This window comes from Impatiens glandulifera, chromosome 4, assembly GCF_907164915.1.
Source record: "Impatiens glandulifera chromosome 4, dImpGla2.1, whole genome shotgun sequence".
In the NCBI taxonomy this organism is placed as follows: domain Eukaryota; kingdom Viridiplantae; phylum Streptophyta; class Magnoliopsida; order Ericales; family Balsaminaceae; genus Impatiens; species Impatiens glandulifera.
In genome coordinates this window covers 21,523,486-21,549,367 of record NC_061865.1, presented here as the reverse complement: position 1 = coordinate 21,549,367, position 25,882 = coordinate 21,523,486, and the positions used below count along the sequence as shown (strand labels likewise).

At 34.7% G+C, this 25,882-nt stretch overlaps 2 protein-coding genes across 2 annotated transcripts; both read right to left on the bottom strand.

The window, feature by feature from the left end:
* Positions 1–9,903: 9,903 nt before the first annotated feature.
* Positions 9,904–10,380, bottom strand: LOC124934927 (2S seed storage albumin protein-like). Its single transcript, XM_047475416.1, has one exon. The coding sequence runs from the start codon at positions 10,378–10,380 to the stop codon at positions 9,904–9,906; it is 477 nt and encodes a 158-aa protein (XP_047331372.1).
* Positions 10,381–23,926: 13,546 nt separating this feature from the next.
* LOC124934925 (2S seed storage albumin protein-like) lies at positions 23,927–24,403 on the bottom strand. Its single transcript, XM_047475415.1, has one exon. It carries the CDS (start codon positions 24,401–24,403, stop codon positions 23,927–23,929), a length of 477 nt encoding a protein of 158 aa, XP_047331371.1.
* Positions 24,404–25,882: the final 1,479 nt, after the last annotated feature.

Sequence of the window (25,882 nt, the reverse complement as noted above, 5' to 3'; positions counted from 1 at the left end):
TGATGGTCCTATTGTACACAAGTTGACTCAACCTCTTCCTAGCCTCAAACTCGGTATTCTCTAGGAAGAATTGGCGCTTGAACTCGGTCTTGAAGTCTTCCCATGTTTCCATCCTCAACGCAGCTCGTTTAAAATCTGTTTCACGCCTCCTCCACCATATTAGTGCCATTTCTTACAAGAAGAAAGGTATTGTTTCTAACTTGGTACGATCATCAAGTATGCTTGATGCACGAAAATACCTCACCATATTCCAAAGGAAGTCCTCCATTTTCCTTGCACTCCTCAAGACTTTGAATGGAGTTGGCTTTGGAACTTTTATCCGGTGAGAAGTCGCATCTATAAGTTCCCCTCCATTCCTCCTAATCCAAACTTCCATCGATTCTAGCCTCCCCATGAGAAATATATATAGTCAGTACACTAAGATTATGGAGTGATATATACAGTCATTACACTAAGATCATGAGCAATGTATCAATTCCTAGTGAACACAATCAAAAAACTATGTCAAGATGTGTACTCACGTACAATCCAAAGGTGAATCGATCTACAAGATTTATAAACTGGGAATGATGTATATTCTAAAAAAAGGTGAATCGACAACAAATGAATGATAAACCGACTTTGAAGAATGAAGAGTAATTACATGGGTTTCCTGAGAGACTCGTCAGGTTTTTTCTCTTTTCATCCAATGAATCTAAAGTAAACTATAAATTGAGTATTTTCAAAACCTAATGCCTGTGTTCAAGCTTGGACATGCATTTTCTGAAACCGAGTATTTTCTACAAATTTATCCAATATGGGCATTCTACAGACACTCATTTTTACCCCCCCACATTTTATAGTTTATACTTTTAATAAATCTAAGCCTATACAAATTTCTCAAAATTCATTCACGGGCTCATTGCACGATTAATTTTAAAGACTATTATTTTTAGAACAATTGAATTTGTGGAAATAATTGATTTTAGATTCTTAGTAAGTTAATGTAGTAATTTGTCTAAGTTAGAACACTTGGGGAAGTTATTATACTTTGAATATTCAAGGTTTCATTTAAGTAAATACCTTGGATATTTATAAATAAATTTAAAACTACAAAATATATATATTAACATTTTTTAATTTAAAAAATTCGTTATGTATAATTTTATTATTTTTATAATTAAATTAGTTGTTTTAGATAATTAGTTTAATTATCACCTAGATTAGTTGTTAGATTAATTTTTGTAATTAAATTTGAATTTGACTTAGTTAGTTAGCATTTTATTTCATATTAGATGGAATATTTAGAATTGTTTCTTAAAAATATGAATAATTAAAAATAAAATCATTTTCTTTTTATGTTTGATTTAAGTTTCATTTTTTTTAAAACGAATCTTTTGTAGGATAAAGGGAAACGGGTGGATCTTCTAAGATCCATATGCAAGATTCGGATCAGGTTTGTGAATGGGACCAAGAAAATCCAAATCAAAGTCAAGTCAACCCGATGTCAAGCCAAGGAAAGAATCCAATTGACAGATCCGACCAGTGACCTGACCTATGGATCAACCATGCCCAAGATCCTATCTATGGAATCAAATGCTAAAGAGGAAAAGGTGAATCCAACGTTCATCTTCATGATGTTGACGGTTGAAGGATTTTCAAAGTGTCTCCCAACCGTGAGTGAGCAAGGATATGGGGGGATTGACTTAGTTTTTTTTTTATTAAAAAATCAAACCCTTAAGACTAGGCAATCCTTTAAGACTAGGCCATTTTAATTAATTTTAAAAAATATTATCTTGGCCAAACCGTGTGTAGGGTGTTAAATGGGCCTTTGGGCCCTAGGGTTTCATAGTTTTCCTATAAATAACCCCTCTTAAACACCTTGCGAAGAACACTCTTTTTCACTCTCAAGTGCCCCTAGGCTTTCCTTTTCCATTTCTCCACCAAATTGTCCACTTTCAAAACCTAATCAAGAGTACCAACTAGTGTGGTTGTGTCTTAATTCTCTTGCTTAGAGTTTTTAGTTCTCATGTAAAATCTAAGGAGCATCCACTTTGTAAACTCTCTTAATCCCTTTTGTTTGTTTTATTTTTTAATTTAATTTGCCTATAACATGGAATTAGTTTTTACATGATTTTATAATTGTCTTCTATTTTGCTTTAATTTTTTACACTTTTATTTGTACATAATGTATTATTAACAAAAATTGAGTAAACACAAAGAAAAACATAAATAAAATATAAAGTTAAAATATTCTAACTTAGGATATAAAAGAAAAATAAAACCATCCCTTGAATTGGCCATTTCAAAACAAAACTTAAAAGCTAAAAAAGAAGAACAATCTACTTTGATTTGTTTAGTTTTTATTATATTTTATGAGGTTAGATCTAGGATTTTACTTTATATACTTGTTTATAAATGTGTTAATAACATAACTAGAAATTTTCATTTATTTGGGATCTATCTGGATCACCAATTAGTTAATAACTGAGAGTAGGTCTAACAAAAGAAAACTAGTGGGTTTATATCGATTAGTGACGCTTAGGGCTGGGAATTAGCCCTAGGATGCAATAGAAGAGCCTCCGACTGAGAAATATGCACAATGGAACGTACGCGGGTTACAGCCAACCGAGGAGTTTCTCTACGTGTAGAGACCAACGTCTTCATGGCGCTTCCAGCGCTACTGGACGTTATTGTGCACACAAGACGAAGAAAACTAGCTTGGCTATGTGCCTATGCTGGTTTTCCTGATGCTTAGGATCTTCAAAGTGGACCCAAGAATCTTTACCTGACCAAGAAAACTAAGCCCCGAGCTAACCTTTTGTCGCACTCGGCCCTTTAGACATCACTTAGGATTTTTATTTATTTATTTTATTTTATTATCCTCTTTGGGCTATAATTTGCACCCAAAAAGGACTTAATTCATGTTTAGGGCCGAAATAGTGAGCTACTATAGACCTAGGACCGAGAGGACGCACTTACTACTATTCACATTCATGCACCCGACCGAGGACTTATGTTTCTTGTTGCTGCTGGCCAAGGACCGATGCTAACTGCACATGGCAACCGAAGACTGTTGTTACTTGCTACTACTAACTGAAGACTGACGTTTACTACACTTGTCGACCGAGGATTACTGCTACTGACCGAACACCGACGCTTTCTACATCTGGCGATCGAGGACTGTAATTTCTTATTGTTTGATGCACCTAGCAACCGCGTTGGCTGCATCCGACCGAGTCAGGTCCAATTCTCGACTAAGGGATAAGTCTTCGACCGTGGAGGCTTAGCTATACCCGAAGTGAGTGTGGTTGGCATAGATCCTTAACCTACTGAGAATTGAGTTGAAACAACACCCGAAGTGGTGACGGTTATCATATAACCTCAACCCATAGAGGTTAGATTAACAAAACAAGCCCCAATCAGAACACAACCTAAGAGGAAGATTAAGAAACTTCAGGCAACAGTTTGAGTTGAAACATCACCCACAGTGGTGGTGGTGGTGGTGGTTCCTCAACCCGCAAAGATTCGAGTTGAAACACCACCCAAAGTGGTGGCGGTGTCCATACAACTTCAACATCTAGAGGTTAGAGTAGAAAAATAAGCCCCAATCAGAACACAATCTAATAGGATTAAAAAACTTCCGCCAACTTTAGCTCTTCATACATTGAAAAAACATTGAAGAAATATGTTAAATACTTTGAAACAATTAGAATATCTTACAAAAATAAATTCATTGCGGAGTTCATTTTTACAAATTTGAACTTAAGGTAATTTTTGCAAATTTGAAGTCATAGGCTGAAATAAAATAACATTTACAAATCACATAGATTTCTCATTGTAAATAATCTTTATCAATTCGCTGGTCTATTTAAATATAAATGTTCTAACATATTGAATATTCTTTTTAGTTGTTCTATATAAATAGGGTTGCAGACCCTAAACTACCTTACGAACGACTATTTTCGATATTGTCATGTTAGAATTACAATAAGCTAAAAAATATGATAGAAATAAAATTTAGACGAGGAGGATTCAGATTTGAAATGGATGTTGTAAACCTTCCACTTCCAAGCACCCACCAAGATGAGCTTGATAACGTGGCAGATGAGGTGGACTCTCAAGTGGAAGATGAGGTGGATCCTCACATGGTAGATGAGGTGACGCCTTGGATTATAAAGGATGAGCCTCTTATTATAGTGGATGATCAAAGGGAAATGTAGAAAAGGTCCATTTGTGCTGGTATTAACCTCCTCCATTGTTAAAAATGTATTCATTCCTATTGCTATATTTTGAAAGAATGTAGTTTTATCTACACAGAATATGAAAAAAGACACACAAGTGTTGGCAGATATATCAACATTAGCACAACAACATAAAATGAACTCATTTGTCTGATTTGATACATTGATCCATATATTGTACAAGGATATGGACACAAATGAATTTCTTAGGAATGTCATGCACAAATACTTCACAAAGAAATCCCTTGTAGAAAAACTTCAACCCGTAGAGGTTCGAGTTGAAACACTATCTAAAGTGGTGGTGGCTGGCATATTCAACCCACAAAGGTTCAAGTTGAAACACCACTTGAAGTGGTGGTTGGAGATGGAAAAGATTCATCAATCATAACAAAGTCTAAGAAGAAGTTTAGAGTTGAATCACCACTTGAAATGGTGGTTGGAGTAGGAAAACATGCTTCAAACAGAAAACATACTGAGAGGAATATTAAGAAACTTCGGGCAGTTCGAGTTGAAATATACAACCTCAAACTATAGAGGAAGGAGTAGCAAAATAAGTCTAAATCGGACCACAGCCTAATAGGATTAAAAATCTTATGTCAACTCTTAACTCTCCATTCATGGAAACAACTTCGAAGAAATATTCCAAATACTTTGAAACCATCCGAATATCTAACAAAGATAAATTCATTCTGGAGTTAATTTTTGCATCATTGAATATAAGGTAACATCTTTAGAACTCTTCATAGTCATTATCATATTTTTTAATTCTTATGAGGATGTGTTTTCTTCATTATCTTTGCATAGATGTTTTAATTCGGAGCGAGCGAGTCACGCTGACCAAAGAGGCGAAGTTTTTTTTAGTTAACAACAAGTCTTGTAGGATGATGGGGATCGGAATAGTGCATTTCAAGATGCATGATGGAATCGAGAGGGTATTGATGGAAGTACGACACATCCCGGATCTTCGGAGGAATTTAATCTCTCTTGGCTCACTATACAACCTTGGTTTTGCATGGAAGGGAGAAAAAACCATATCGAGGATGACAAAGGGGTCGCTAGTGGTAATGAGGGGTGTGCGAGAGAAGAGTCTTTACGTCCTTCAAAGCAGCACCTTAATTGGTGATATGGAGATAGTGGCATAACCTCGAGATGTATCCTCCACAAGTCTATGGCATAAAAGATTGGGGCATGTGAGTGAGATGGGTTTGAAGAAGTTGAGTAAAAGAGACTATTTTGTCAAGAGAAACTTGATGATTTGGAGTTTTGTGAGAACTACATATACGGTAAAGCTACGAGGGTGAAGTTTGGGCAATCAATTGAGGTGACTCATAAGACGCTCAATTATGTACACTCAGACTTGTGGGGGCCATAAAGGACTGTAACTCCAGGTGGAGGTCGGTATTTTATCACCTTCATTGATGGTTGTTCGCACAAGGTTTGGGTATACATCTTGAAGCACAAGGATGTAGGGGTGTTCAATATTTGGTCTGAACCGAATATCCGACCGAATTCGAATTCACCGAATTCGAATAAACCGAATTCGAATTTCATTTTCGGTTTTCGAATCGAATTTCAAACCAATTTGAATTCAAATACGATTTTCGAATTGGTTTTCGAGTTTGGGTTTCAACTCGAAAACCAAACCGAAAACCGAATTCATTTTTTATTATTTATTTTTCCATTTTTTATTATTTATTTTTCCAAACTTAGCTTAAGAAAAAATTCAAAATAATCAAATAATAATAAATGAAAAAGAAAACAAAAGCATCAGTAGTCTAGTTATAGAATAATACTCTGCCACGGTATAGACTTGGGTTCGATTCCTTGCTGGTTCAATTTATTTTGAGTTATGCTAGTTCCAAAAATAAAAAAAAAACGAATTCGGTTTGAATTCGAATTATTCGAAATTCGAACCGAATTTCTCAAATTTGAATTCGGTTCGGTTTAATTAAAATTTATTCGAATTTGGTTCGGTTTCGAATTGGCTAAAAAAAATTCAAATAAACCGAACCGAGGAACTCGAATAACCCGAAAACCGAACCGATGAACACCCCTACAAGGATGAGGCATTTGCTAAATTCAAGGAGTGGAAAAAGATGATAAAGACTCGGACCGGGAAGAAGGTTAAAAAGCTCCGAACAGATAATGGGTTAGAGTACCTAGGCGAGGAGTTCAATCAATTCATCAAGGAAGAAGGGATGGTTAGTCAATAAACCATCCGACAGACACCGCAACAAAATGGTTTGGCATAGCGAATGAACAAAACACTATTTGAGCGTGTCTGGTGTATGCTGTTTGAGGCTGGTCTACCGAAGCAGTTTTGAGGTGAGGCATTTAACACTACGTCTTATCTAATCAATTGTTTTTCATTGACGGCATTGGAATGCAAGACACTATAAGAAGTTTGGAATGACGCTCATCCAAATCTCGACAACCTGAAGGTATTTGGGTGTGTGGCTTACATGCACCAACGGATGGAAAGCTTGATCCAAAGCGAAGAAGTGTATGTTCGTTGGATACCTTGAGGGAGTAAAGGGCTGGAAACTATCTTACAAGGACGGAGAAATGTCCAAGTGTATTATTATCCGTGATGTGGTCTTTAAAGAAACTGAGTTCTATTATGGAGCAACACAGTCAGTCGAAGCTGGCGAAGTCGCTAGAGAGATGACTAAATTTGAGGTTGAGTCCTAGGAGGGATTAATAAAGAATCGGTAATTGTGGAGAAGATTCATACTGATGAAAATTCCGCAGATATGGACACGAAGGTGGTGACAGGAATCAAGTTTCGAAAATGTTGCGACTTGATTCACGTCACAAAGTTTGGAACATAATCGGAGAAGTAAGAGGATCGATTCTAAGATGTTCTTTCACTAGTAAAAAAAGGTCAATATCAACGGTAAAAACTGTTGATATTGAACAAAAAATGGTTAGTATTAAGTAATAACAACAGCTTCAAAAGCGGTTTATATCCGTTGGCAGAGCCTTTGTAGGCATTGCTCAAACATGTAATATTAACCATTTTTTGGGCGGTTGTTATTACTCAATAACAACTGTTTTGTAAACGGTTGTTATTAAGCAATATCAACCGCTCTAAGGACTGTTATTATTAAACAATTGCAACCATTTTACATGCAATTGTTATTAACTAATATCAACCGTCTTAAAAACTGTTGTCATTACTTAATATTAATGGACGTAAAGCATATTTTTATTAAGAAATATTAATTGTTAGCTCAATATTAACCGACAAAAAAATTATTGTAATTAATCAATATCAACCGCTATAAAAGTTGTGGTAATTACTCAATTATAATGGTTGTTGATATTTCTTATTCTCGAATTTATAAAAAATTATTTTAATTAAAAATAACTTCAAAAAAATAATTATTTTATACAAAATTTCAAATGACAAGATAAATTTTAAATATAATTCCAAAATTAATATTAAAACAATTTAACTCATAAAAATACTATATTTAAATAAACAAAAAAAATTCATAATACAAAAAAATAAAATAAAAAATAATAATTTGATCTTCTATTTTTTCTTAGTTGATCTTCTATTTCTTTTTCGTTCAGCATAAACCAAAATTAATAATATAAAAATTTGAAAAATATATTTATTTTATTTAACAATTTCTCAAATGTTTACCTCAAAAACCTGGTGAGATTTAAGAGCATATGTTAAGGAATGAGAGAGATTTAGGTGAGAAAAAGTCATTTATGGATAAAAAAAGATTTGAGAGCAAGGAGAGAGCGCTTGAGGAGAGAAGTAATTATCGTTAACAAAAATAAAGGTTATGGGTAGAGAGGGGTTGAGGAGAGGTTATGGGAAGAGAGAGGATTAGGAGAGAAAAAATTATCGAAGTTGAAAAGAAGTTAGGAAAGTTAAGATAGGATTAATTAATTAATTATTTTGTATAACAACCTATTTTTTTTATTTTTTTATTTATTTTAATTTTCCATATATATATTATTACTAATAAATGAACCCTCTATTTTTATCTTTTTTATAATTTTTTATTATTTTTATATGAATATTTATGATTGATTATTTTAATTTTATTTTATACATATGAGCATTCATCATTAATTATTTTAACTTTATATTTCTTCTTCTTTTTTATATATTTTTATTATATTCACATTAATTATTAATTATTTTAAAATTATTTGATCCCAATAATTGAATATATAACAATGAAAATTCTTTCAACAATAAAAATCCTTCAACACAAAAATAAATTAATTAAGAATTGAATAATAATAAAAACTAATTCATCAAACATAATAATTAAATATTAGACAAAACAATTCTTTTACTACTAATATAAATCGTGAATAAAAATTAAATAAAAAATTATTAATTTCATTTTTATTTATATTAAACTAAATAAGAAAAAACTCTTTTTCATTTATATTATATTAAATTAAATAAAAAAACCCCTTCAAAAAATATTACAGTAAAACATAAAATTCATAAATAAGTTATTAATTTTTTTTAAAAAAATTAGAATTTAAGAAATATGAGAAATAAAAATTAATAAAAAAAGAAGATGAAATATAAAAGAGAAATTAATATTAAAATAATAAAAAATTTAAAAATAAAATAAATTACCTAGTTCAATTAATGAAAAAGAAGGAGAGAGAAAATATATTAATATTTAATTAATAAATATATAAATTTAAAAATAAAAATTAACCATGGTTATTAAAAAAAGGCTAAATGAGCCAATTTTTGATAGTACATATGTTTAAATGATCTTTTATTAGTATATACGTTTAAGTGAGCTAGTTGTACAAGTACATACGTTTAAGTGAGCTTTTTTCCATTTATATATATATATTATTTTAACAAATTTAATTACATAAATATTATATCTATATATATATATATATTAATTATTGAATATTTATATATAAATATAAATTATTAAGTTAAAAAATATTTAATATCATTTATTTTTAAAATGGTAATATAATATATATATATATATATATATATATATATATATATATATATATATATATATATATATATATATATATATATATATATATATATATATATATATATATATATATATATATATATATATATATATATATATATATATATATATATATATACTCTATTAAATAACCAATCAAATTAATTTATATAAAGTTTTTAAATTTCAAATATATTATATGCATATTTTTATTAAATAAATAAATATGAATATTTAAAATTTAATTATATATAACATATAAAGAGTTTAAATCGATCATCTGAAAACAGGACGTTGGAACAGGTCTGAACATAAAACTCGGGTGTCGGGTGTTAACTCGGGTGTCGGGTGTCGTTATTGTTCTACCTTCATTACAACGGAAGGATATATTTCCGCTTTTCATTTTTCGAATTAAGTGAGGGAGAGTCCTTTCTTGGGTAGAAATGGTGCATACTACTCTCTTGTAAAACTTGCAATGATGCTCCTGCTTAATTTTCTAGTAACTCTTCTCTTTGTATTCTCTTTGTATTGTTATATAGAAAGAAAAAAAAACATACACATTTGCTTATTTATTATTATATAGACTGAGAGAATACATAACATCTTCCCAATCCATAACTCGCTCTAGGACAGGACACGACTGAATCCGCCTAATCTTAATTTATTACTATGGGATATATTTTGGTTGATCAGAACCATCTGGGGCTTCTTTCGAAGGTGCAGCTGCGTGGGCTGACTTCGCATCTTGATGGAAGCCTCTCTGCCTCATCGACAATCCTCTGCTTCTGACTCTGCTCAGTCTGGCCTCTTTCTCCTCCGCGTGTCTGTTGTTGTTGCTGACGCACAGCTTCTTGAAGTCCCTTGCAGCGGCATTGCTCATTGAGGTTCCTTAGTTGCTGGCAGCATTGATCTAGGTATTGCTCCTGATCATCGTTGTTGTCAGTGGACATTTCCAGCACAGATGATCGTCTGCCGGATTTCTCTTTAAGGTACATCTGGCAGTGGCGGAGCTGTTGCTGTCTCTGGATTTGTTCCTGGCATCTCTGTTGTGGCCGTGCAGGGTTAAAGTCCTCCTCTTCTACCACGGTCACGGTGGTTCTGAAGGCAGTTGCCAAGTGGGCAATAGCGAAGAGGGCTAGAAGGGCGAGGATTGTGAGCTTTGCCATGATGATGATGGAATTGTTGTTAATTAGATAGATGGTTGGTGAGGAAAATGGAATGAAGGGGATGAGTTTATATACATGTTCTAGTGTTGGTGCATGGTGAGAACGTGGGGAGCAGATCATGAATCAGCAGCATTCCTCAGTGTTTGCATGGAAGACAGCTTCGTACCTAACATGTCATCTTTTCAGGCATCCATACATTTTTGGTAGCTTGTTGGAAGGCAGCCAGGCACTAGTACATTTGATTCATTCATTCACAAACAAACTATTCTCAAAATTAAAATACTATATATGTTTTAGTGTATGTGCATGTTGAGAATAATCAATCAGTTAATTAAGAATAATGGGCAAATAAAATAAATATTTTTTTTAGGATAAATGCTATATTCATTTTATCTCAAAATATTTTAGAAAAATCAAAGAGATTAAAATAAAAAATTTAAGATTAAATGTGATACCCATTTTATCTTAAAATTATTTATTTAATCCTAAAATATAAAATATAAAATAATATAAATTGGTAAAATATTTGTCATATTTTTTTTATACAAAAGTTTTATTCCAAATTAAGCAAGTCACACTGATTAAAGACCATATGCTTTCAATGAAAAGTGAAAGTTATGTGGAATGTGGAATAATTGATGTTTGGGACAAAATTATTAATTTGAGGAATAGTAAACAACCCAGCGAGGGCATCTAGAGAATTTGTTTCTCTACGTCCACATATGTAAACTTTTTATCTAATTATTATCTTTATTTTTTAATGTAATGTTCATTTACAGATGACACATTCTTATTTTGTATATCAGAAACATTGAAATTAATCATTATTATTTATATATATACATTGGTTAAAATGTTAAACTTATATTGTGAGGTTGTAAGTTTAAAACTTGTGTATATCGCATTTTTAATTTATGGGATTTGTTGGGCGTAGAGACTATCTTGAAAATGCTTTCTTCTATGATGCAATTTACTGGATGTTTTCATGTTTATGGATGTTGGTAGCTGAGTTTGACTTTTTGCAGGACCGGTTTGGGTCATTGCCATCAAACCCTAAACTGGATCTAGATCCAGCATGTTTTAACAGACTGGAGTCTGATATTTGACAGCTTCTCCCGACCTTGTCCAAGCACTAACAACATAGTTTAACCTTTTGTTTTCAGACGAAAGATTTTGAATATGTTCCTTGAGCATCTCATTCTTAGATGAGATCTCTGCAACTTTCTTTTCAAAAATATTTGATTCAGAAGTTTGAGATAAAACAGGTTGAGGCTCTTTGGGTAAAGATTTTTTTTCATTTAGGGACTCTACTAGCTTTCTGTACTCTATGACCATGTCATCTAGTACAGCTACTAGTTGTTCCCTTGAAAACTTTTCAGAAGAAAAATCAAATACCTCAAGTTCCTAAGTTTCTTCTTCTTCTTGTCTTGCCATGAAGCAAGCCACCTCGTCTTCATCACTGTCGCTGGATGAGAAGTAAGAATCACGGTGGTTTCTTCTGTTCTTCCCATCACCTGCCATAAGAGCCTTCAGATTCTTTTCATTGTCATTTTTCTTCTCTTCACGCTTCGGCTTCCGGCATTCCGATTGGTAATGACCTAAAATGCCACAGTTATAACACTTAACATTAGCTTTGGATTTCTTATTATCATTAGAATTTGAAGAGCTTGAGTTAGAGTTGCTCTTCTTCATGAAGTCGCCAACTTCTTCACGAAGAGAGACATAGCATCGCTGCTGAGCTGCTGAGCTACTGTCTGCACGTCAGGAGCGGTAGGAGTCTCTTCAGAAGTCACCAACGCTTTGGCAATGATAATGGATGTGGATTGATCTTCTTCAATCCTAGAGTTCAACTTGAACTCGTAGGCCTTGAGATCAGCGAAAAAATCGAAGAGCGAGATCTTATTGAGATCTTTGGATTCCCTCATAGTCATCGTCTTTATGTCCCATTCCCTTGGAAGAGCACGCATGACCTTGATAGCAAGCTCCTTGTTGCTATAGGTCTTACCAAGGATAGATAGAGTGGAGACAATCTGGATGAACCTTGTGTCGAACTCGTTCATCGTTTCTCCGGGACGCATCTTGAAGTTGTCGAACTGTTAAGTGGCAACCATAATCTTGTTCTCCTTGGTTTTCTAATTGCCCTCACACAGTTGAGTGAGTCTGTCACAGATCTCCTTAGTAGTATCACACTCGATGATGTAGTTAAACATGCTATCATCAAAAGATCTGTACAGAACATCTAAGGCCATGTTGTTGAGGTTGTTCTTCCTCTTGTCTTCACTGGTCCATTCGGATTTCTCCTTATTGATCTTGATAGGTACATCTGTGATGACACTCCATATGTCGTCATGAAGAGAGGAGAGATGAGAACGAACACTCTTCTACCACACGATATAGTTTTCTCTAGAGAAAGTGGGGATTGCGGTAGCACTGGCATCTTTAGTTATGGTCGACATTCTTAGTGAAGGCTTGAGAATAGAAATAGAACTCTAATACCAATTGATAAGATTGGCAACACCAATAGAGACGGGGGTTTGACTATTAATGATGGCTTAAGAAAAACGGTTTGATAGAAATCCTGTTAAGGATTTAAATCACTTTCTATTCTGCACAAACCCTTGGAAACTCTTGAATGATTCAAGTGCGGAAACGTTTTCTTAGGTTTGAAGCTAATAACTAAGAAATAGAAGATGACAGAATGAAGAAGACACAGCAATTTGTTTATGGATGTTCGGAGCAAACTCTCCTACGTCACCCCTTCTTCCAACCACCGGAAGGATTCAATATAACTTTCTTAGAATCAAATACAGTCGCACGATTAGCTCACTGTTAAATAGAACAGACTCTATTCAACTTACAATATCATGAAGTATATCACTCAGCTAAAACAATGCTTTGATTCTAACTCTCTCTTGATCAACACACAGTAAAGCAAGAAAGCAGCTCTTAAGATTGTAGATTTAGTAGATCTCTCGTATGCGTATTTCTCAGTATTCAGCAATTGTGTCCGGCGATAGTTGTGGTTGTTCTTCGTTGTCCTTGAAGATCTTTAAATAAGGAACATGTACCAACGGTCGAATCTTCCATAATGACACGTGGCGAGCTTCCATTGGAACGCCTCCATAGTACACAACAGACTCTGAGCACCAGGATCGTGGTCGTACCAATCTGGTAGTACGCCAAATATTCTTCTAGGATATTCCTGCAAAAACAAGTAATGAGAAGAATATTTACTTACGTGGCATTAATCAATTGGTTGCAACTGGCTGTCGTACTGATCTTCACTAGAAAGTGGAGCAGGAGTAGCGTACATCTAGTTGATCGTGGGTAGACGTGTGCAAACTTCAAGTAACTGCTTTAAGCATGACATTAGACGTATTTCACTTAGACGACCTCGTCTAAAACAAAATTAAACAAGTATCATTTGTTCAATCTCCAAGAAGCCAAAACTGCTTCGCAGAAACCTTGGCTACTTTGGCAGCCATGACACAAATTCCCAACCGAATTAAAGTCAAAATTTTAAAAATTCAACAAAAATAATGACCTGCTTTTGAAATAGGAGCGGTAACTTCCTATGAGAATCCTGTTAGATCCTTATACAATACTCTCTAGAGGTATATTGAATATAGTGAATATCCTTCCCACTTTTAAGCTAAGGAACGACGGGTGTTGCGCCACTATTACACCAACTATGCTTGGATCACCGACAAACTTTACTATCAATCTTTTGAAGGTCAAAACATTATCTACATAGATAATTCAGAATTCAAGAGGATCATAGAAGAAGCACATGCGAGGACATGCGACCCACACATGAATATAATGGTTTAAACCAAGAAAATACTCTATTTAAGATATTATTGGCAAAACCTCGAACAAGAATGTGTGAGCTATGTAAGGAGTTGTCACCAGTGTCAAATTTATGCCAACTTAAAGCATACACTGACCTTGCTACTCTACAATATGACATTCCAATGGCCCTTTTCTACATGGGGCAACGACGTCATTGGGAAAATTAACCCCACACGTCAAATGGACAGAAGTTTATACTCGTTTCCATAGACTACTTCACCAAATGGGTTAAAGCAACCTCCTACAAAGTTTTGAAATAATATCAAGTAGCAAGTTCATCCGAACTAGCATCATTTATAGATATGGAATTCCTCACGACATGATTTCAGACAATGGTCGACACATCCAAGGAAAAGTGTTGTGATTGCTCGACGAGTTCAAGATCAAGCATCATAAATCATCACTCTATATACCTCAAACCAATGGTACAGTCGAAGCAGCAAACAAAAACGTGATTAGGATCATTAAGAAGATGACCAACGCATACAAGGACTGGCACGAGAAGTTGTCATATGCCTTATGGGGATATTGTATGACCGCTCGAACCTCGACGGACGAAACTCCATACTCCTTAGTTTACAGCATGGACATCATACAACCTATTGAAATCGAGATTCCAACCCTAAGAATCCTCTTAGAAAGCCATGTTCTCGAAAAAGACTAGCTCAAATCTCGATATGACCAACTAACGTTAATGGAGGACAAGAAGTTAAACGTTTTATGTAAAACCCATGTCTACTAAAAAGGAATATTAGATACCTTCAATAGAAAGGTAAAACCTAGTACCTTAAAGAATGTAATCTAGTTCTCAAGTGAACTCGGAAACTCCTAAACCGTAGGGGCAAGTTTCGACCCCAATGGGAAGGACCCTTCCTAGTTAAAAAAATCCTCTTTGGAGGAGTTGTCCACATATCTAATATAGAGGGCAAAGAGTTCATTGCGCCAAACAATCTCGATGCGCTTAAAATATATTTTGTATAATATCAAGCTACGCGCAAAATAGTTTAAATTTCGACCTTAAAAGAAGTGTATTTCAATAGAATATAATCCTAAGTTATGTATAACTTACAACATGGATAAAGGACTCATATCCGAACTACGGAGACCTAATTCTTCTTAATGCAGTAAAATAAAAGAGAGAAGATACGTAGGCAACCTGCATATTTACGGGCCCGGTCTCACATAAATAAATAAAACCCCTAGTCTCTTCCTCAAGAGAAAGAGAAAATCTTTTGAGAAAGGAAGAAAAACACAATCTTATCCTAAAGTCGATGTGACAGATTTTAGGAAATAAGTATGGGCAAAGCTAAGAACATCACTTCCAACGAGTGAAATTCTCATAAATAAAATCGAGAATGACTCTGATTCAAGAGATGTCTGTCATAAGCTCTTTTTGTTTGTAGGTTATTATCCATAGAGTAACCCTCCATAAAAGGTTTATGAAGAAAAAGAACTGGAATAAATCCCATAAAAGTGAGGCCTAGAGCACCAAATTGAGAAAGGACACCTCATCGTTACTTTTATTAAAGAATGATAGGTTTGAAACTCGATGTTTTGGGAAGAAAAAACCAAAAAAATGAAAATGACAAAAAGAGAACTAGAATAAACCTTGAAAAATTCTAAAAAATTTGAAAAACGTTTATGTGTTGGTTGAGGTATTGAAATCACAATTCATGTTCATTAAGACTCTAGTCATGATTGTGTTAGACTTTAAATTATGACTTAGCCTTTCAAGTTCTTTAATTCAAGAAACGGGTTCTTGATGGCCGGGACCGATGATGGTATTCAACACTCAAGCGTAGCGGACATAGAATGAGAGGAGAATTCGAGGTTGGGAGAGAAGAGCCGAAGGGGAGGAGAGAAATACCACTAGATTACACCTAGCGGTCCAAGAAGGGGGAGGAGGGCCGAGAGATAACTTAGAGCACCAAGTTCCAAAATATTCAATTCATGGCCCCAAAAGTGGGGTGGGCATCACCATTTAAAGAGGCTAGTTTACCCAAAAGTATTCGGTTACAACAAACTTCCAATATAACAGAATTCGGTTTCAAGAGAAATAAGAGAGAAAGTAAACAAAACAGAATTATTCCATAAAAAACATAAACTGGCCCATATGCACACTTGGGCCGAGAGACAGGTGCATAAAATATTTTAGGACCGAGGTTTTGATGAGCAGGCCATAACATAATCTCCCCCTTCGAGGTTCGTTGCCCTCGACGAAAAGAACGTGGTCTGGTCAGCCTCTAGTACGCATCTTCAACTTCAAAAACTATTGCTTCGGTCGGGCTTTGGCACATTCAGCAAGGGTCGCAGCACAAGACCGTATTTTCTCAAAAAACTTTCGTCAGAATCGCTTCAGTAGTGGAACTGGCTGGGTCCTTGCGGTCTTTTGCGCTACCGGGTCGCTTGCCACTCCGCCCATGTTAGGAATTTCTATGCACCTAAGGTCGAGTTTTTCAGTGTTTAGAGCCGGCCTTGGTTGCTGTAATGTCCCCAGCGCCTGGTGCAAAAATAATTTCTTCCAACTTCGATTAAACTCCATACTTGGCTCAAAAATCCAGGCCAAGTCTTTTTCCCGAACCAGCATAACAGCAGCATCGAATGAGCCATAGCTTCTAATTAGATCATTAGAAATATCTTCCAAAGTCATTGCATCGAGTGAAACAGTTTGGCCTTCGGGCTTACTCTTTACTTGCATTTTGGCAGCAACAATATATTCATCTAGGGTCTTTTCCAGCTGGTTTCCATGCATCAAACTGGCCTGCGACCGAGGAATCCCTTTAAGGACCGTGGTTCTATCTTGCTTATCATAGGATAGGGTCAGCTTTTCAAAGTCCAGAGGAGACGGGCCTAGAGTAATCAGTCATTCAATTCCCAACACAATATCATATCCGTCCATGGAAATTACCTTCATTTCTCTTTGGTATTCATTGCCTTCGATCGACCACTTCAAGTCCTTGCAAACACTAGAACATAACACATTAGACCCATCGACCACTCTAACCGATTGCACCCTGGTTGTTATGCTTTTGTGGTCTATTTTCTCCAAAATCCTGCTATTGATAAAATTGTGGGTGCTGCCTGTATCAATTAGGATCACCACCGGCAGGTTCCCAACTTTGCCAAGAATCTGGAGCGTTTGAAAGGCTTTAGACCCGGTCAAGGCATGTAAGGATATGGCTGGTTCATCCCTTGAGCCGAGCAATGAAGGTAGATCATCCAAAACAAGTTCTTGGTTAGGTTCTTGATCTTCTTGATTGGCCGAGACCATGAATAACTTTGATTTACACCTATGGTTTGGTTGCCATTTTTCATTACAAGAATAGCATAGGCCCTTCTTTCGCTTTTCATCCATTGAGGCTGAGTCTAATTGCTTAACATGGCCCTGATTTGCATTTGAAAAAGACTCATATGATGAATTCTTAAAGTCGGTATTGGTGCTCGGCCCGGCTGTGTTGATATTGGACGGCGTGGGCAGCAATGATGCTTCAACGCTGTACAAGTTACCACTTCTCATTAAGGACCGATATGTTGCTTCTTGGACTTTATCCATGGCCATGGCTTCGTTTAAAGAATCCGGGAATCGCAACCTGATGCAGTTCGCAATCTCTTCCCTTAGACCGGACAAGTAACAATCAATGACGTAGTCCCTTGGCATATGTAATAACTTTTGAGAGATAGACATGTACCGGAGATTATATTCTTGAACCGACCCAACCTGTTTTAAATTCATCAGCTGTCTCATTGGTGTGTCATGTATAGAAGGCTCGAATTGAGTCATAAGATCTCTTTTGAATACGTCCCAAGATAAGGCCTCCAAATGATTTCGGTTTTGAAGATATGACCCGTACCACATTCTTGCTTCGCCAGAAAAATGAATGGGGGAGATTTCTAATTTAGTGGCATCCTTAGTTTTGTCTACTCTGAAAAATTGCTCGGCAGAAATTAGCCAGCCCTCGAAATCCGACCCATCAAGCCGAGGAAAATCGACCTTGGTTAGCCGAGTAGGAGGAGCATAGTGTGGGTCGCGGTTCTGGCCAGGGTGCGGGGGCCTAAATGGTGAAGGACCGTGGAAAGAATTATCATCATAGGGTCTGTGGCGGGGTTCTTGCACGTTTCCAGATGCCCCGCTCTCAAAGGCTGCCATTCTTTCTTCAGCCGCATCAAATCGTCGGTCTATGGTAGCTTGCATCGCGGCTGTTTGTTGGAACAGGTTTTCAATGAGGGGCTTGAGCGCATCCATTTCTGATTGCTGGCGAGTTTCTACCATGTTGAGAATCGGCCAGCTCTGATACCAAGATGTTAGACTTTAAATTATGACCGAGCCATTCAAGTTCTTTAATTCAAGAAACGGGTTCTTGATGGTCGGGACCGATGATGGAATTCAACACTCAAGCGCAGCGGACATAGAATGAGAGGAGAATTCGAGGTTGGGAGAGAAGAGCCGAAGGGGAGGAGAGAAATACCATTAGATTACACCTAGCGATCTAAGAAGGGGGAGGAGGGCCGAGAGATAACTTAGAGCACCAAGTTCCAAAATATTCAATTCATGGCCCCAAAAGTGGGGTGGGCATCACCATTTAAAGAGGCTGGTTTACCCAAAAGTATTCGGTTACAACAAACTTCCAATATAACAGAATTCGGTTTCAAGAGAAATAAGAGAGAAAGTAAACAAAACAGAATTATTCCATAAAAAACATAAACTGGCCCATATGCACACTTGGGCCGAGAGACGGGTGCATAAAATATTTTAGGACCGAGGTTTTGATGAGTAGACCGTAACAGATTGTTACGGAAAAAGCATAATGTACCGATTCTACCAGATACACTTCGAAGACTAAAATAGAAAACGATTCAAGTGTTTGAGGTATTGAAATCACCATCTCATGGTTGCTCAGTCAGACTCTAGTCATGATTTCTACGGTAATGGCAAGGATGTATCGATTCTACCAAATATACCCGTGAGTCAACAAAATAAAAAAAAAATAAAAATGGAAAATGAAAACCCAAAGTATAGAGTCAATAAACCTCTTTAAAAGATATTTTACGTTGAGTGTACTTTCAAGAAATGTGGTTCAGGTCCAAGCAACCAAAAATAGTTGCACACGTCAAAACATTGAAGTTTTGACTATCTTCTTCAAGGGTTATAATTCTGGATAATCGTTTGTACATGAGATCAAATTTATAGCTGATATCTCAAAAGTTGGGGAAAAATCTTATTCCTTGATGAAAGAAATATCATCATAAAGAACGAAAAAGATGTTCAAAGCCTAGACCTAAATAAGTTTCGAATCCAAAAAATGTCATGATTCTTTCTAAAGGACCAAGGTTCATTCAAATCATGATAAAAAAACAAGAATAGGAACTGGGGGAACAAAAAATGTTTCTTTATCTAAAAACATGAGTCGTATGTCCATTAAAAAAACTTGGAACCGTCGACTGACGGATTTCAATTAATTGTGAAGGACACTTTAAAAATAAATAGAAACAAAGATTCTGTTAAAATATTCCTTTAAAAGACATAGATCCACGACCGATACTGCAAAAACAAAATAACCAAAACCGAGTGTCCAAAACTCTATATGTGGATAGATACGTGATATCGTTCGTACATAGTCCCGTTTAAACCCTAATTGTAGTCAGGTATCCAAAACCCTATATGTTCATAAGTACGTGAGATCGTTCGTATACGATCACGTTTAAACCCGAATTGTCATTAGGTACCAAAATTCTAATTGTAGTTAGGTATCTAAAACTCTATTTATAGATAGGTGTGAGAGATAATTCGTACATGATCTCGTTTTAAACCCTAATTGTCATTATGTACAAAAACCCTAATTATCATTAGGTAACCTAAACCATATTTATCGATAGCAACGTGAGATTGTTCGTACACAATCTCGGTATCAAAACCCTAATTGTAGTTAGGTATTTAAATTCTATTCAACAAAGAGTTAGCTACCTTAGTAAGTTGTATTCGATTCAAACTATTTAGTGGATATCCTTCTGGTTGTGGAAGAAGGGGTTATGTAGGAGTTTTATCTCCGAACATCCATAAAACTCTTTGTTTTCTTTACTCTTTGTCATTTACATTCGCTCGAACAAAGCTTCAAATCCGACGAACACTGCCGCACTTTAATCCGTTTCAAGAGTTTAGAGGATTTGTGAAGAAAAGAAACCGATACTAATCTCTCACAAGATTACTATCAAATTATTTATCGTAAGCTGTTAACAATAGTTAAACCCTAGTCTCTATTGGTAACACCGATCCTATCAAGGTAAAATAAATGTGATGTAACAGAATTAATATAAACCACGAACAATTAATGGTTGATATTAATTCCTATACTAAAAGCAGTCATATCGTTATATATATATATATAATATATATATATATATCGGTATGAAAACACTCTCACAGAAATATGTTAAGGAAAAATATTGAATATATATTTGTAGAGAGATTTAGCCCAGATCATCAAGGTTCTTCTTTTGTTCTACCTTTAATCTTCTTATATATTCAAAGCACAACAACGGTCATATTTGCTCCAACGGACACCGGTCCTATTTTGATTTGCTTGGCTTCAGAATGGTACAATGGAGAAGATCTTCTTTGATCTTGTCTGTACTTTGATTAGAGTAAGCCACAATTCATTTAATGGAGTTTGTTGTACTAGGACTTTAATTTCAGAGGATTTGAACAATCTTAGTATGTGACAGTCTTCTTTAGTTCTGTCTCTACTGTTGAATCAGACTGCCCGCCAGAATGCCCTTCCCGGATTGGTGATATACTGTTTTGTCAAACTGCCTATCACGAAAGCATAATTTGGAGCTGAGATTGATCAGGTAGTGGAAATCATTTATTCATATGCCACATTTGATCAATTATCGGACACACATTTAAGCATTTAATAAAATACCAAACTCATTTAATACCGGAACCTCATATAATACTGAAGTCATTTAATACCGGAGGCCTCATATAATGCCGAATGCATTTAATACCAGAGCGCCTCTATAATGCCGAATGCATTTAATACCGGAGGCCTCATATAATGTCGAATGCATTTAAAATACTACCGGTTCTGCTTCATTAAATGCCGATTTAAGATACTGATTCCGCTTCATTAAATGCCGATTTAAGATACTACATGTTCCGCTTCATTAAATGCCGATTTAAGATACTACTGGTTCCGCCCTTGCAATATATATATATATATATATATATATATATATATATATATATATATATATATATATATATATATATATATATATATATATATATATATATATATATATATATATATATATATATATATATATATATATATATATAACAAAACAAGTCCAATGATATTTTGTTATTACTATGCCACTTATCCTCACTAGAAATAGGTCAATTGGTTATTTATCATTATGTGTCACCTACCTACTAAGCCACGTTAAATTTTTATATGGTGTCATTTATTTTATTTTATTTTTAAATTTAAATATTACAAAAACCAAATACAGATTATGCCTATTATTGTTGGCGAGGATACTTCTTTCTCATTAGTGAAAAAAAATCGATCTAGGAATTTGAGAGTAATACGAATTGAGAGAAATTAATGAATTACTCAACCAATTAGATGGTACTATATTATTCATATAACTCAACATAGTTTGTAAGAGATGAAGTCCAAATACAATATACTAAATAATACTCAACATTGATTCAACTCATTCATAACAATCTATCAAACAAAGTAAAATAAAAATAAGAACTTTGGTACTAAGAGCATCAGCAGCGCACAAGACATCTGCCCTCTTATTTTGTCAAATCTATATTCCATCTCAGCAGAAAGGGGGCACACATTGTACTTGGGCAAAACATTCAAATGTTTCCGCCCGTCCACTTATCTAAATAATTTAAAAGTGAATTTTATTTATACTATTTTAAATAAATAACTAACTTATACTATAACTAATAATCCTCTATTATAGGAAAATTTGAGAATTTAAATCCTTAAATATATTAATTTATTTAAAATATATATTTATTAATTAAATATATAAATAATATTCTTATATTATATATATTATAGGAAAATTTGATAATTTCACCCTTAAAACAGGTTAATATAATTAATAGAAAAATATATTAATTTTTGTAAATATATATTTATTAATTAAATATATATATAACTAATATTAAATAAATTGAAATATAAATATTTTTATAATTTAAAATATATTATAATATTAAAAACATTACAAATAAATTTGAGAATATATAACTAATATTTCTTTATTATAAGAAAATTTGATAACATGTAACTAATATTTCTATATTATAATAAAATATAAAATATTTTTATAATTTAAAATATATTATAATATTATTATAATTTAATATATAATTTATATTCCTATATTATAATAAACTTTTAGAATATATATTTATTTAATGTTATTATAATGTTACTTAAAAATAGTAAGAAAAAAATATTATAATTAAATATATAACTAATATATTATGTAATTATGAAAATGTTAGAGGAGGGCATGACCGGTATAGAGGACACTGTCCTCTTTTTGCTTTTATCTACAATGCAAAAAATGAAAAAAAGCAATGACTTGTCTTTTTCCACGCTGTCCGATGCAGGTACAGGTCATGCGCTGGAGATGCTCTAACATGTCCTAGTATTAAATTGAATTATTTTCCATCCAAACTAGTTTCTCTTCAAATATCTTTGTTTAATTTGAATGAAGGATACTAACATAACTACATTCACAACTTTTGTCATTGAGCTAACAAAGTGGGTTAAAAACTCAAGATTTTATTGCATCCTAAAATAGAGACTCTACTAAAAGACATCAAAATGTCTAGGTGATACCATTCTAGATAAATATCTAAAGTGAATATAATAAATATTAACATTACAAATAGGTTATGTGGAGGGTTATCATCTTTTTAAGATTACAAATAGGTTATGGGTAGGGTTATCATCTTTTTATTAAACTGACCCAATTCCAAAAACTCAATTTATGGAACTACTTGATCATCTAAAAATTCGGATAACTTATTAAACTAAATATAAAATCAAAATGTAAGTGAAAACTTCATCTCTAATCATGGGGTAACTTTGTAATCAAAATGTAAGTGAAAACTTCATCTCTAATCTTGGGGTAGCTATGGCTGCATTACGTGCAAATGCTATACCGAGATGGATCAAGAAAAAAGATGGGTAAGAGACATACTGTGGGGAAAGAGGTGTTCAACTATCAGGAGGAGGCCAAAAGCAAAGAACAGCCCTGACTCAATAAAACCCATCAGTTCTGCTCTTGGACGAGGCTACAAGCGCTTTGGACAGTGTTCGAGAAAATGATGGTGAATAGAACCTGCATTGTGGTTGCTCACAGGCAAGCCACAATAAAGAGATCAAATTCGATGGGAGAGTAGTGGAAGAAGGATCACATTCTGATTTACTTTCTTTGGGTAGAAATGGTGCATAGTAAAACTTGCTTAATTGTCTAGTAACTCTTCTCTTTGTATTGTTATATAGAAAAAAAAACATACACATTTGCTTATTCATTATTATATAGACTGATAGAATACATAACATCTTCCCAATCCATAGCTCGCTCTAGGACAGGACACGACCGAATCCGCCTAATCTTAATTTATTACTATGGGATATATTTTGGTTGATCAGAACCATCTGGGGCTTCTTTCGAAGGTGCAGCTGCGTGGGCTGACTTCGCATCTTGATGGAAGTCTCTCTGCCTCATCGACAATCCTCTGCTTCTGACTCTGCTCAGTCTGGCCTCTTTCTCCTCCGCGTGTCTGTTGTTGTTGCTGACGCACAGCTTCTTGAAGTCCCTTGCAGCGGCATTGCTCATTGAGGTTCCTTAGTTGCTGGCAGCATTGATCTAGGTATTGATCCTGATCATCGTTGTTGTCTGTGGACATTTCCAGCACAGATGATCGTCTGCCGGATTTCTCTTTAAGGTACATCTGGCAGTGGCGGAGCTGTTGCTGTCTCTGGATTTGTTCCTGGCATCTCTGTTGTGGCCGTGCAGGGTTAAAGTCCTCCTCTTCTACCACGGTCACGGTGGTTCTGAAGGCAGTTGCCAAGTGGGCAATAGCGAAGAGGGCTAGAAGGGCGAGGATTGTGAGCTTTGCCATGATGATGATGGAATTGTTGTTAATTAGATAGATGGTTGGTGAGGAAAATGGAATGAAGGGGATGAGTTTATATACATGTTCTAGTGTTGGTGCATGGTGAGAACGTGGGGAGCAGATCATGAATCAGCAGCATTCCTCAGTGTTTGCATGGAAGACAGCTTCGTACCTAACATGTCATCTTTTCAGGCATCCATACATTTTTGGTAGCTTGTTGGAAGGCAGCCAGGCACTAGTACATTTGATTCATTCATTCACAAACAAACTATTCTCAAAATTAAAATACTATATATGTTCTAGTGTATGTGCATGTTGAGAATCAATCATATATAGGTGTTTTTTTTTTGTTTTTAGTTGGGTCAAAACATAATTAAAATAAATAATTAGATTAATTATTATGAAAATTAAAATCTAATTAATTAAGAATAATAGCCAAATAAAATAAATATTTTATTAGGATAAATGTTATACTTATTTTATTTCAAAATAATTTTAGAAAAATCAAAGGGATTAAAATAAATAATTTAGGATTAAATGAGGTACCCATTTTATCTTCAAATTATTTATTTAACCCTAAAATATAAAATATAAAATAATATAAATTGGCAAAATATTTGTCATATTTATTTTAAATATTTTGTGTATTTTAAAGAATTAAAAATAAAGTCAAAAGAGTGAAAGAGAAATTAATTTCAAACAAATCCTTAAGTTTCAAAATAAAATATGTGATCCTATGAAGCTGAAACTTTGAAGAACAACTGCAACAGAAACCAAGACCATCATATGAGCGCTGAATTGTCATCCAACGCCCCAGCGTTGCCTGCATCGCCCGCTGCAACGAACGAAGCGCGCATCCGTGAAGTAGGCAATCGACTATCGCGCACCCCAACACTGTTAGCCGAAACACAACAAAACGGGCAAAATGCAACGATGCGCTGACGGAACGCCAAGGGACCGCTCCGCGTCCGCATTCTCGCCCGAAACGACGTTGTTTCGTCCCCCAATCACCGTCTTTATCGCGACTCCAGATGAATAACCATCCGCAAAAATCATTGATTTTTCAAAGATGGAATATCGTCATTTCTAGACGGATTGACTCAGTTCAAAAGGTGAAATGATCACCCTACCCTGTTGATCATTTCCCCTACATCTATAGGCATGAATCATGCCTATTCCGACAAGTTTGATGAAGAACATCCAAAATACCATAAATAAATTTTGGCTAATTCGATCCACTTAAATCCCTCAACCAACTTCGGGAGACTATAAATAGCCTCCCTCAACAATTCCGAAGCTAAGAGAGTCCATCTCTAGCTTCATATCAAATGAATTAAAAAATATGCCATTAAAACTCAAGCTTGTTGGATTTTACAAATTATGTATAAGGCCTTAAAGTTTGGATCTATGCATTCCAAAAGCTTCCATAAGGCCTAATGAGTGTTCTCTAATCCTTGATATGTTTCCAATCATCCTTTAATTCAA